Here is a 14819-nt window from a genome sequence, read left to right on the forward strand (position 1 = left end):
ATAGACCACTAGCAAGACTAATAAAGAAGAAAAGAGAGAAGAATCAAATAGACAAAATAAAAAATGACAAAGGGGATATCACCACCAACCCCACAGAAATACAAACTACCATCAGAGAATACTATAAACACCTCTATGCAAATAAACTAGAAAATCTAGAAGAAACAGATGAATTCCTCCACACATACACTCTCCCAAGACTAAACCAGGAAGAATTTGAATCTCTGAATAGACCAATAACAGGCTCTGAAATTGAGGCAATAATTAATAGCTTACCAACAAAAAGAAAAGCACCTCTTATTCAAGGTTGACATAATCTGTCAGTCTTCCTACTGAGCAAATGAATAAAGACCTGGTGAACCAGCTTGGAAATGGAGTCAGTCAAGCATTGAAGGAAAAATGATCTCTCAAAACTGACAGTGCCTCTGGTCATCTTTATCAAGATCCTTCCTTGCCAAAAATTGCCCTGCCAACTTCACTTTTTAAAAATGTTTAGCTCCTGAAATTCTTTATCCTCTCAACTTTTATATTTATTCAGAGAACAAATAGGACATCTTCAAGTAGACTGAAACTGAAACTGATTATCAAATTTCTTTTGGATTATCAATCAGGGTTTCTCTGCAATAGCAATGCTGACATTTTGGGCCAGACAATGCTTTGTTAAATGGGGCAGGCCTGTGCATGGTTGAATGTTTAACAGCATCCCTGAATTCGACTCACTAGATGCTGACCTTGACAACCAAAAGCATCTTGAAATATTACCAAATGTCCCTGGACAAATAAACCCTCTCCCATTGAGAATCTTTAGATTTACATGTTTTGTTTTGTTTTTCTTTTATGTTTGTAATAGTTGTACAGAAGAAATAAGACTACATAAACACTCAAACTGAAAAAGAAAATTAAATATCTTAAGGTAATAATAAAAGTACTTAGAAGCTCTTCCCAGGTCAAAAATAAGCCTCAGTCCAGAAAGTTGCTGAGAATAATGTTATGCTGGTTAATTTTATATGTCACCTTAGCTGAACCATGAGGTACCCAGCTATTTGACCAGACTTTATTTTGGGTGTTTCTGTGAGGACATTTTTGGATGAGATTAGGATTTAAATTGGTTAAGTGAGTAAAGCAGATTGCTCTCCCTAATATGGCTAGGCCCCTTCTGATTAGTTGAGGTCCTGAATAGAACAAGACTAACCCTCTCCCAAGAAAGAATTCTGCCTGCCTACTTACCTTTCAACTAGGACATTGGCTTTTTCCTGACTTTGGACTAGCACTGAAACATTGGTTCTTCCTGGGTCCTGAGCCTGCCAGCCTTCAAGCCTTCATACTGGAACTATACCATAAGCTCTCCTGGGTCTCCAGCTTGCCAACTCTCCCTGCAGCTCTTGTAACTTTTCAGCCTTCATAATTGTAGAAGCCAATGTCATATATATACATACATACAGTATATTTTATATATATACACATTCTCCTTGACCTATAATGCAGATACATCCCAATAAAACCATTGTAAATTGAAACTATTGTAAGTTAAAAATGCATTTAATAGATCTAACCTACCAAATATAATCTCATAGCTTAGCTTAGCATAGCCTGCCTTAATGTGCTCAGAACACTTACATTATCCTACAGCTGGGGAAAATCATCTGGCAACACAGTACTTTGTAGAGTATTGGTTATTTACTCTGGTGATCATGTGGCTGACTGGGAGCTATTGCTCACTGCCACTGCTCAATATTGTAAGAGAGCGCCATATCACATATCACTAGCTTAGGAAAATATCAAAATTAAAAAGTCAAAGTACAGTTTCTACTGAATACACATCATTTTGCACCATGGTAAAGTCAAAAAATCATAAGTAAAATCATAGTTAAGTAAAGAAAATGTAGTACATATACACCATGAAATACTATGAAACCACAAAAAAGAATGAGATCATGTCCTTTGCAGGAGCATGGGTGGAGCTAGAGGCATTATCCTTAGCAAACTAATGCAGGAACAGAAAACCAAATGTCACATGTTCTCACCTAATAAGTGAGAGCTAAATGATTAGAACACATGAACACAAAGAGGGGAACAACAGACACTGGGGCCTACCAGAGAGTAGAGGTGTGAGGAGGGAGAGGAACAGAAAAAACAGTAATTGGGTACTCAGCTCAGTACCTGGGTGACAAAATAATCTGTACATCACACCCATGTGACACAAGTTAACTTATATAACAAACCTGCACATGGACTCCTTAACCTAAAATAAAAAGTTGGGGACCATCTGTATATGATTTTTTAATAATAGTAAAGTTACTCTAAATAGTTATAAATGTATAGTATATCTTATATCTACATAGTTATAAAAGTATAGTGTATGTGTGTATATATATATATATACACACACACACACACACACACTCACAAAGACATAAATATATTTCATATTGATTCTGTTTCTCTGGAGAATCCTGACCAATACAATTGACCAGGTGTTTTGCAGGGAGAAAGCAGGGAGGAGGAGAAAGGAAGACCTGGTTAGGCATCTTTGCTCAAACATAAAGTCTGGTACACAAATATATATTGAATTACACTGAGCTAGTCAGTGGCTCAACATATGAAAACCATAATTTGGCTCTCCCAAGTTTTACATTAAAAATCCAAAAGGGAAAGTTAGTCTTTATACTCCAGCTATAAGCAGGGCTTATTTTCTTTTTCATAAGCCTTATGTGGCTATAGATTACTTTATTAACTTTCCTTGTCTATGAAATAAAACAATCTAACCCCTTTAGTATAAGTTCTCTTTATCTCCTTTTTATAATTCCATTAATTTGTAATAAAATTTCACTTCTGTTTCATGTCCAATTTGTGAATTCCAGCAGAACTTTGTCCTTCCCTTGTGGCACATTGTTAAAGATGAGAGTTATGTTTCCAGGATCCCATTCCTATATGTTTCAAGGTTAGAATTGGCCAAAAGAGCAGTGTGGCAGCTCTTGGAAGGTGGAAGTGAAATTCTTTATAGTCAGATAGGTTGGCACGCATTTGCAGATAGCCCCAGCAGGTCCCAGTTTATCCTTTATTTTACATCCAGTTCTTTTTTCTACCACTGACCTCATTGCCTGACAGTGGTCCTAGCCCAACACAGATGTTTGGCTGCAGACCACACAGGGGGCAGCTGAAGTGAAGCAATGGCTTCCCATTCCTTCATCCCTCCATGAATGTCTCCCTTCCAGTCCTCTTTGGTGGCTGTGACTGCTTTCCCAAATGCACTGTTAACAACTCTTTTTCTGACCCTCCAACCCCTCTTCTGAACCTTTTTTTAACCAAATCCTTCCACAATTGTATAGGTCTAAATCCTATTTTTAAAATTCCTCATTTTAAAACACACAGTGACTCTGTTCTCCTGACTGAAACCTGACAGATACATGCCCCACTTTGCCTATGTTGTATTTTGGAATATAGTACAACCCACAAAAATGGTGCCTTAAAGCCCAGTCAACAATAGGAGCTTCCTTGGACACAGCTTCGCATGTGTTCAGTCAGTTCCCTCAGGTATTTTTTCCTTGGATTCCTCATTATGATGGACTGAATTGTTTCCATCTCTGAAGTGGTTTGGCTCTGTGTCTCCACTTAAATCTCATCTTGAATTGTAATCCCCATGATTCAAGGGAGGGAGGTGATTGGATCATGGGGATGGTGTCCCCCATGCTGTTCTCGTGATAATGAGTGAGTTCTCAAGAGATCTGATGGTTTTATAAGTGTTTGACATTTCCTCCTTCACACTCATGCTCCTTGCTCTCCCGCCACCTTGTGAAGAAGGTGCCTGCTTCCCCTTCCGCCATGATTGTAAGTTTCCTGAGGCCTCCCCAGCCATGTGGAACTGTGAGTCAATTAAACCTCTTTTATTTATAAATTACCCAGTCTTAGGGAAATTCTTTATAGCAGTGGGAAAACGGACTAATACACCTTCCAAAAAGATATATTGAAATATTAATCCCCAGTATCTCAAAATGTGATCTTGACAATTTCCAAGTAAGATCTTTGCAGATTTAACCAAGTTATTGATGAGGCCATTAGAGTAAGCCCTAATACAATATGATTGGTGTCCTTATAAAAAGTGGAAATTTGGACATAGACCCACACAGAGGGAAGAAAATATGAAGATACAGAAAGAAGAAATTCAAGTGACTGGAGTGATGCACTTATAAACTAAAGAATACCCGGAATTGCTAGAAAACACCTTAAAACTCGAAGAGGCAAGGGAAGATTCTCCCCCACAGCCATGAGAGAAAGCATGGCCCTGATGACAACTTGATTGAGGATTTCTAACCTCCAGAACTGGAAAACAACACATTTCTGTTGTTTTACGCCACCTGGTTTTTGGTACTTCGTCAAAGCAGCCCTGGGAAACAGATGTCCATCATACTGCCTCCATCCATGTGAGGCCATTGTGATGTTGCAGCTATGTTGAGCATAGCTGTCTTTTAGTCTGATCTCAGAAGAAGAAAACTATTTTCCTTTCTATTAACAATGGAATGGTTGCATCCATAATTCCCCATGGCACAATTGATTCTAGCTTATTAAATCTGATGATATGTTCCTGGGGGTACAATAAAAGGCAAGTCAACACAAGGAGTAATTCACAACCATTGTCCAGGCCAAGACCTATTCTAGATTCTTTACCAGAATCTTCATGACCCAGAGAAGCTTACTATTTTTTCCAGCAGCATCCCCTGACACACTCCATCTGTGAGAAAAAGACCTTCACCTCACTTCAGTCTAAAACCCATCTCCTGAGCCTTGCCCTGACCTCTTACCAGAATGACTGAAAATTAAAATGTTTCTACTCTGCAGAAGAAACCACACCCCTATCAATTCCAAGCATGTGATCTATCCCTGTGACCTTAACAAAACAAACTTGTAAAATTGTAATAGTACATTTTTCAGTTTCGATTAGAACAAAATCTTGCAGTCCAGTCTTACAATTTGTCTTCTGGTGATGACGTGAAAATGATCAGGATATAATAAAATGTAAAACCATGTTATTAGTCCATAATCATTGAGTTGAGATCCAGGAAAGACAGAAATTGAGAAGTCTGGTAGTTTTTATCATTAGGCCAGTGACCAATTCCAGAAAAAGTGACTCAATGACTGAGCAGTGTTCTTGACAGCTTCAGAGTCAGGGGGAAAAATTTGAACCCTGGGGGCCCTTCTTTTTTTGTGATTGGGACCCTGAAAGACTGCACTGCTGGAATAAAGGTGCACCAGAAGTATCAGCCCTCACAAAAAACTGCATCCCAGCTTTACACCATCTATGTGATTCGAAAAATTTTAATTCATTAAACTGGCTTTAGGAAATCTCAGATACAGTCAATCCTCATTATCCAAGGATTTTATATTTGCAAATTTGCCTACTCACTAAAATTTTTTTTTAACCATAAAATCAATGCTCACAGCACCTTTATAGTCATTCACAGATGTACACAGAATCACCCAACATGTGCTTTCCCAACTGAGGTTAAACAACGAAATGCTCAGCCTTCTCATTCAATGCCATACAGTAAACAAGTGTCATTTTTGCAGTGTCTTTAGTGCTGTGTTTTCACATTTCGTGCTTTTTGATGGTGTTTGTGTTACTTTAAATGGCTCCCAAGGGTAGTGCTGAAATACTACTTAGCGTTCCTAAGCACACAAAGGCTATGTTGTGCCTTATAGAGAAAATGTGTGTGTTAGATGAGCTTCCTTTAGGCATGAGTTCGAGTGCTGTTGGCTGTGAATTCAATGTTAATGAGTCAACAATATGGTACGTTCAGAAAAAGAAAGAAAAATCACCAGTCTGTACGTGAGGCCACTTAAGAAAGTGCTGATGTAATATCTATATTGTGTAATGAAGCTATGGAAAAGATGGAAAATGGCTACTTGTGGGTTCATGAGATAATGACTTAAAAAGAAACATAGTGGACAACGTTTTTGTAGGCTGAAAGCTAAAGAAATTTACAGTCATATTTCTCACGGTTTATGAAAATATTAAACCCTTCTAGCTAGTGCTGGTTGGCTTGAAGCTTTTAAAAGGCAATACACCTAAAAAATGTTAAAATTTCAGTCAAGGCACGTTTTGCAAATCAGGAAGTTACAGAAGAATTTTTAAAATACCTGTTTAGTGTTATAGGAAAATGGATATGTGGAAGATCTGGTTTTCAATACTGATGAGACTGGCTTGTTTTATAAGGATGTTGGCAAATGAACCTATAATAACACAGATAGCCTCCAAAGCTCCTGGTTTTTTTTTCAAATATAATGTCTGGCACATAATCAAAGATAATACACAGGGGAGTTAGGAGTTAATGAAGAAAAGCCAGCAGGAAAAAATAGATAATACAAAGAGAACAGAGGTCTTCAAATACTGGAATTATCAAACACAGACTTTTAAATAATTATGCTTATGTTCAAGGAGATAAAATAATGTCTTCAAAGAGATTTTAAAAATGGTTGCAAATATAGTAAAGATGAGGGAACTATAGACAATTTGTATAGCATATTTAAAAAAGTACCATGTGGAAAATCTAAAACAAAGAAAATATGTGAAATCAAGAACTCGGTGGATGGGTTTAACATCTACGTTTCCATCTAGTCCAACGTAGCAAAATTAGTAAAAAAGAAAGAAAAGGTAAAAACATTAAAAGCAAAAAAAGAGAAAGACATTACCTTCAAAGAAGCAAAAGCCAAAATGACTTCTAATTTCTCAACAAGAACAGTGAAAGTCAAAAAATAATGGAGTAAATTTTTAATGTGATGAAAAAATACTGTTAATCTAGAAATCTATAATAAATATCTTTCTAGAGATCTAATATACATCATGAGGACTATAGTTAGTATTGCATTTTATGCTGGAAATTTGCTAAAAGGATATATTTTAGGTGCTCTTACCACAAAAAAACTGTACCTGTGCCTGAAGGATATGTTAACTGGCTTGGCTGCCATAATCATTTCAGTATTGAAATGTATGTGTATATAAAAACATCATGTTGTACATGAGGACTACAGTTAATAACAGTGTATTATAAATGAAAGAAGTCAATCTGCAAAAGCTACATACTGTTTGATTCCAACTATACAACATTCTAGAAAATGCAAAACTATGGAGACGGTAAAAACATTAGTGGTTGCCAGGGTTTGTAGAAGGGAAGGATGAATAGATGAGGCATAGAGAATTTTTATAGCAGTGAAACTACTTTATATGATACTACAATGGTGGATACATGTCATTTTACATTTTTCCAGTTAATCTGGTCACAGTTTGGACACAACTTCACATGTGTTCAGTCAGTTCCCTCAGGCATGTACAACACCAAAGGTGACCCGTAACGTGAACTATGGGCTTTGGATGATGATGATGTGTCAATGTAGGCTCATCAATTGTAACAAATGTCCCACTCTGGTGGAGGATGTTAATAATGGGGGAGGTTATACATGTGTCGGGGAAGAGGCATATGGAAAATCTCTATACCTTCTGCCCAATTTTACTGTGAACCTAAACTGCTCTAAAAATAGTCTATTGAAAAATCATGTTGTTTACCTTAAATATATATAATAAATTTTTAAAAATTAAGCCATGCATACAAGAACAATAATTAAATTTTATTTTCAAGAATTAAGATAAAAATGAAGACATTTTCAGATAAATGGAAACTAAGATGATTTGTTGCTAGCAGATTCACGGTAAATGAAAGAAAGAGTATTCTTTAGGCAAAATGATAACAATCTAGTAAAAAAAGAGCTACAACAAAGAATAAATGAAATTAAAATAGTAAATATGTGGGTATACCCAAATGAATAATGACTGTCTAAAATTTTTTAATGTCTTGAGAGGTTTAAAATATAAAGAGAATTAAAATAACATGGCAATAGCATTGAAGACAGAAAGAGATTATATGGGGTTAAAGCAGTCTAAACTTGACTGGCTGGGAGAGAGTATAAACATCAATTTAGAAGAGAAGCGTAGCTGCATTGCTTTTTTAAGAAATCAAAAAATGAAAACAATCCACATTTGCATCAGTACTAAAGTAGATTAAATTATGGTATTAGCAATGAAAGTAAGTTAACTGCAGCCTCTTGCAACAAACTCCATGTTAAGAGAAAGAAACCAGACTCAAAGAATACAAGCCTATGTAGAGAAATAGGAACACTTTTACACTGTTGGTGGGAGTGTAAATAAATTCAACCATTGTGGAAAACAGAACAGTGTGGTGATTCCTCAAGGATCTAGAACCAGAAATAACATTTGACACAGCAGTTTCATTACTGGGCATATACTCAAAGGATTACAAATCATTCTATAAAGAAACATGCACACATATGTTTATTGCAGCACTATTTACTATAGCAAATGCCCATCAATGATAGACTGGATGAAGAAAATCTGGCACATATATCCCATAGAATACTATGCAGCCATGAAAAAGAATGAGTTCATGTTTTTTGCAGGGACATGGATGAACCTGGAAGCTATCATTCTCAGCAAACTAACACAGGAACAGAAAACCAAATACCACATGTTCTCACTCATAAGTGGTAGTTGAACAATGAGAACACATGTAAACAGAGAGGGAAACATCACACACTGGGGCCTGTCAGGGAGTAAGCATCAAGGGGAGGGGGAGGATTAGGGCAAATACCTAACGCATGGGGTGCTTAAAACCTAGATGATGGGTTTATAGGTGCAGCAAATCACCATGGCACATGTATACCTATGTAACAAACCTGCACGTTCTGCACATGTATCCCAGAACTTAAAATAAAATTTTAAAAAAAGAATACAAGCCTAATGAGGAGAGTATTCTCTCCTCATTACATTTGTGATTACATTCCCAAATGTAATCACAAGTGTCTTTATTGGAGAGAGCTTTGATACATAAATAGGCAGTGTGATGATGAACCAAGAGATCGGAGTAGTTAAGAGGAAGGAGTCACCAGCCAAGGAAAGTAGGCGGCCTCCAGAAGCTAGAAAAGGCTAGAAACTAATTCCTCTCTCTAATTCTCATCTTAGAGCCTCTGAAAGCAACCAGCCCTGCTAATACCTTGACTTTAGTCTAGTGAAACTGATTTCAGATTTCTGACCTCCAGAATTGTAAGAGAATAAATGTGTTGCCTTAAGCCTCCTAGTTTGTGATAATTTGTTTCAACAGTCATAGGAAATTAATACTGATTCTATTACTTTTTAACTTTTGCTAATTTAATAAAATTAAATTATCTCCTTTAATTATTATTGCTAGTATCAGAAAGTTTGGACATCTTTTCCTATGTGTTTTTGTTTGTTTGTTTGTTTTCTCATTAGTGCTTTTACTATGAATTGTCTGTTTATATCTCTAGCCCAATTTTGCTATTGGATATTATGACTTAAATATGTCTCTTGATTTTCTCTTCCCATTTTTCTCAAAGAAATATTTGACTCTGAATCTTTTGAGTGTTTGGGCTCCCTTTACTCATGATAGATATCCCTGAAGCTAATGTCTTGTCTGAATTTTTGAGAGACACTGGTTATAAATTGCCCATTGCTGACAACTGCATTTTTGCAAAACCCACAGACTAATAATTTACCTCCCTAGTATTAACATGCCTCAACCAGCCCTATGCCTACAGTTTGGTAGACCTATTGTTCTGACACATGGCCAGCACACACACATACACAGACACACACACATACATACACAATGGAATTCATCACTGTGTCCTTTAAAAAAGAAAAAAGTATGACCATAATTGCTCTGAAACATTCACCCTGAGATATTTTACAGGGCACTGCAATCTATCCCTCAACTCTTAGACTTTATAGAGCCCTGCCTTTTCTGCCCAAGTCTACCATTGGCTCCTAGCTATGTCATGAATGCTGCTACCCCATACTGAACTCTTATTTAAGTCACAGTTCTCACCACAGACCAAGTGTATAATTTCTGTGGCTTTTAAAACAAACATGCCACAGCCCCATCCTGGACCTACCCAATCACACAGTGCACATTTACCCAGCTCTGTAGGTGATCTTTATGTGTACTCCTAGTAATGATATGATCACACTCCTCCTTCTGACCACTCGTCTAGTTCTCCCTGTTCCCAGTAACCTTTTGTGGCACAGGTGCTTGTGGCTTTCCTGTCAGGTAAACTCCCTGCCCACATATGGGAACTGAACATATTAGACAATCATCTATGGACACACACTTTGTGTACCATAACCTATACATCTGACTTGAGTTTCTTCTGGAATCTGAAACCGTTCTGCGCTGCTACCTCTACCCTTTCAAGTTCCCAAACACTTCTATCCCTACTGTTCAGTCCCACTCCAAGATGGAGGTTCTGGCCTCTCTCCAGATGCTCCAAACCACTGCAGATAACCTTGTCATGTCAAGTTTTATGCTAGTATGATTTTTACCTGCTTTGGGGGTTGTTAGTAGGAAAAAATATGGTAATGAATATGAAACTGTGTAAACTTAGGGTATGATTATCTATCAAGTTAGTTGAAATGGAAGTGAATTGACACTTGAATGTGGTTTAGAATAATATATATGGCTCCGATTGTAATTCATTTCAGAATCTGGCATCTATTCCTATATTCGTTATTAATGAAATGAGATATTATATCAAAAGGAATTATATCAAACCCTCAATAAAATCTGACTGATGTCAGATGAAAGCCTTTCTATTGAATTTTACTTAAAGATCTATGTTTTACTGACTTTGTTCAAAATCAATCAAGTTATCAAGACATAAAATATTCCAAGCACAAATTAATACCTCATAAGAGAGGCAGTTAAAAAGGTAATCTGCATATATAATCAATAGAGAACACCCTAGGCAGTATTTTTATAGTTTCAGAAGCATATAAAGTAATTTATACCTTCATCCAGCATTTCCAAGGGTCTGAAGTGAAGCTTTTATTTCAAGGTACATTAAAGAAAATAACCTAAAAGTGAATAATTTTCTCAAATAATATGAAATACTGTATTCTTAATTCTCAATTCACCATGAGTTAATATACAAAACTGCTGGAATATCCAATATATAAGATTAATGGTACTCTACTCTGTCTTGATGATTACAAAATCATTCCAAATTTGGGTTTCGTATCACTGTGTCTCACAAACTAAAATAAGATGTACTTCATAGGAGACCTGGTACGCTACATGCTCATGTATGTTTGTGTGCATGTGTGTGTGAGACAGAAAGATAAAGAGAGAGGGAGAGACAGAGACAGAGACAGAGAGACAAAGACAGAAAGGGAGATAAGAGGAAGAAAGAGAGAGTTGCTCAATATCCCTTTTGAGAAACTATCCTTCATTCATTCTGGATCTCCATTTCTAAAGTCTCCCATGCCACATAAAACTTTGTTAAACAAATTTGTTATGCTTTCCTCTTATTAATCTACCTTTCATTACAGGAGTGTCAGCTGCAAACCTTGTGATAGGTAAGGAAGAGATATTACTTTTTCCCTCCTACAAATGCAAACATCCCACTCAGACACACACTTCAGGAGAACATTGAGCCACACCTATCCACACATGGTGTTACCATATTCCATTCAATTTCACATCACTTTCCCGCCAGCACTTTACAAAAACTCACAAGGTGCAATCCTTCTAACTACCAAGGACACTAAAGAGGCCCCCAACCTCCCTGTCTTTAATTTCCTCATTTTCTCTCAGCCTATTTTGCATTTTCCCTCTGTGTTCACCTTCCTTTTTCTCTCTTCATCTCTCTTTTGTTCTCTTCCTCTTGCCTATATACTGGTGGACTTGGAAGCCAGGTAGACCAGCCTGGTGGGAGTGAAGACACCTTGTTCCACAAATAAATTTCCGATAAGGTAATGCTGTATTTATCATTGAATTCATTCATGTCTTGCCTATTTAATGTCTAAAACTGTGCTACCATTTTTATAAGAGCCCTGCTTTTTAATTAGATTAGTATCTGGCTTTCGTGTGTGTCAGAAAAGTTTCTGAGCACTATATTCCTAAACTCATTTTCTTATAAACCCTGTATTTTTAAAAGCACTGTTTTGCATAGCTCAGTGCTTTTTAGGAACTCATCTGTGCCTTCACAGCAGAAGTGACTGTACTCCTCCCAGAGTATTTTCTTCATATGCTTCTTCGGATACTTCCTATACTTTAGAAACTTCTCCAGATTTTTTAATAAACCTCAACCAAAACAACATATTGCAATAGTGTAAATGTAGAAGCAGAAATGAGACTCTACTATCATCTATGAATAAGCCAGATAAGAAAAAGATCTGTGAAAATGTACAATGCCACCATTCTCACTACAATTTTTTGTTTTGTAATACACAATTATTTTTCCTAAAAATATGTTATGCATATTAAACTGCAATAAATTTATTATTGTTAATTTTTATTGCTATAAGAACACATGATATCTACCTTCTTAACAGATTTTTAGGTGCACAGTGCAATATTGTTACTTGCAGACATAATGTACAGCAGTTCTCTAGAATTTATCTTGCATAACTGAAATTGTATTTTTTTCTGAATAATTATATATTGAATTAATATAATGTATTATTTTAATACTTAAATACTTTAGTCTATTCAGGCTATTATAACAAAAGTACCATAATCTGTGTGGCTTATTAACAACAGAAGTTTATTTCTCACATTTCTAGAGTAAGGGAAGTCCACCATAAAGCTCCAGCAGATTCTACATCTGGTGATAGCTCGCTCTGATTCATAGATGGTACCTTCTCTCTGTGTCCTTAAAGACGGAAGGGGCAAACCATCTCCTTTATGCCTTTTTTATAAGATAACTAATCCCATTACTGAAGGCTCTGCCCTCATGACCTAATGACCTCCTAAAGACCCCACCTGTTAATAGTATAACATTGTGGATTAGGTTTCTTCAAATAAATTTTTATGGTGTTACAAATATTCAGATCACAGAAATGTTTTTAATATTTCTCATTTAATTACTAGTAGGATAAATAGCGGTAGATATAACCACATAAAGAAAAGCTCTCTAGGGCCCTGGGTAATTTAAGAGTAAAAGGAGGTCCTGACATCCAACAGTTTAAGATCAGTAGGTTTAGAAAAGAACATATGTATGAGCCTTTTGATTATGAAAGACAATTTCCAGGTTGAAAGAAAGTATCTAAATAGTTCTATATGCAAAAACAATATGAAGATTTGTTTTTCCAACTTATGAGGGAAAAGAAAAGTGAGTTCCTAAACTTGCGGCATTATGGAGAGTTTTTCTTGGCATTTTGGGTGGAAATAAACAAGGAGCAGGAGCAGCATGGACAAATGATGAAATGTTGGGAAGAGGGCTAGGAGAGGCTTGCAGAAAGAAATGAGAGTTTAAGCTCACAGGTAACGATGAGCAATTGCAGCGCCTCTAGATCCACTCCCCACATTCCACCAAGACAGAAGAATTGTATCGTTTCTGCCACAAAATGCAAAAGAGGGACACAAACTATTTAATTAAATATTACAATCATGTTGAGCTCAGAAAGCTAAGGAGTTTGGGACCACTCTGGTAACATTAAAAAATTAGTATGCATCAGATATTTATCTTAGGTCACTGACAACTCCTTCATTCCTTCCTTCTATTTCAGATGTGAAACCAACCCACTTCCCACATGACACCAAGGATTCAAAACTGAGAGGAAAAGACAAAAGCCTTCATGTTTGCTTATGTATTTAAATGTTGATTCTACTTTGCTTATGGGCCCTTACCTTTCCTGGGTCAAAAAAATAAAATAAAACAAGGCAGCAGGCCCTCTTTCTGCAAATGGAATTATTCTTGACTTACTTCCTTGTCCTTTATTCTTTCTGAAATGTATTTAGTTATAATTCTATATTAAACCTTGGAGGAAGTATCTGACTCATTTTAGAATTTGGGTTTTCAAGAGAACTGAAGTCAAGATAAAGAACCATCTTCTTTTCTGGACAGTCCAGGCCATTTTTGTTAAGGCTGTTCTTGCTACACCAAGATGAAGATGAGAGGATCATTCTTGTTGATGACAAATGTAAGTGGGCCCAGGTTATTTGCACCATCATCTCTTCTACCAAAGATCCTAATGAGGACATTGCGGAGAGAAACATCCAAATTGCTGTTCTCCTGGACAACAAGAAGAATATCTCTGATCCCATCTCAAGGTTGAGAACCAAATTTGTGTACCATTTGTCGTAACTCTGTAAAAAATGCGATCCTACGGAAGTGGAACTGGATAATTAGAGTTCCTGCTACCCAGAGCAATATCCATGACGAAGACAGTGCCACAGAGATATGCCACACTGATGTCAGAAACAAGTGCTACACAACTATGGTCCTGCTTATATATGGTGGTGAGACCAAAATGGTGAAAATAGGCTTGACCCCAGGTTCCTGCTATCCTGACTAATTTGTCATTGCTGACTGCACAACTCTTTATCTTGAGAGGCTCTCCATTTTGATCCAGAAAGTTACTATATTTACTACCGGTGAATTTGAAACCTAGATTTTGTTTTAGATGATGTAAAACTAACGCCCCCCACATAATAATCAAAATAGTAACATTATTGTCTTTATTAGGTAATTACTTCTCAACTATATGGTCACACTGTATTAAAATCTGTCATTTATCATGCTTGCCTGAAGAGGTATGCTCCCTTAAGAATACAGTTTCTAGCATTAAAAAAATAGACAAGGGGAGAAAATAAAACTCAAGGAGTAAAATCAGGAGGCATAACAAAATGTTGCCCTTTCTCTGCCTTTGCCTTGGAGAGCCAGAGCTTTTTAATTTCCCATACTATTCTCTCTTTGAAAAGTTTCACTGTATAGAGAACATACACGTGTAAACA

General features: G+C 36.5%; 1 protein-coding gene across 1 annotated transcript in view; it reads left to right on the forward strand.

The window, feature by feature from the left end:
• The window catches only part of LOC129042104 (immunoglobulin J chain), a 39808-nt gene extending 25428 nt beyond the window's left edge, over positions 1-14380 (forward strand). Inside the window, 3 exon segments of the mRNA XM_054497679.2 lie at positions 13887-13955; positions 13957-14210; positions 14212-14380. Coding sequence (XP_054353654.2) covers positions 13887-13955; positions 13957-14210; positions 14212-14380 — 492 coding nt within the window.
• The last annotated feature ends 439 nt before the right edge of the window (positions 14381-14819 follow it).

Source organism: Pongo pygmaeus, chromosome 7 (genome assembly GCF_028885625.2).
Source record: "Pongo pygmaeus isolate AG05252 chromosome 7, NHGRI_mPonPyg2-v2.0_pri, whole genome shotgun sequence".
NCBI lineage: Eukaryota > Metazoa > Chordata > Mammalia > Primates > Hominidae > Pongo > Pongo pygmaeus.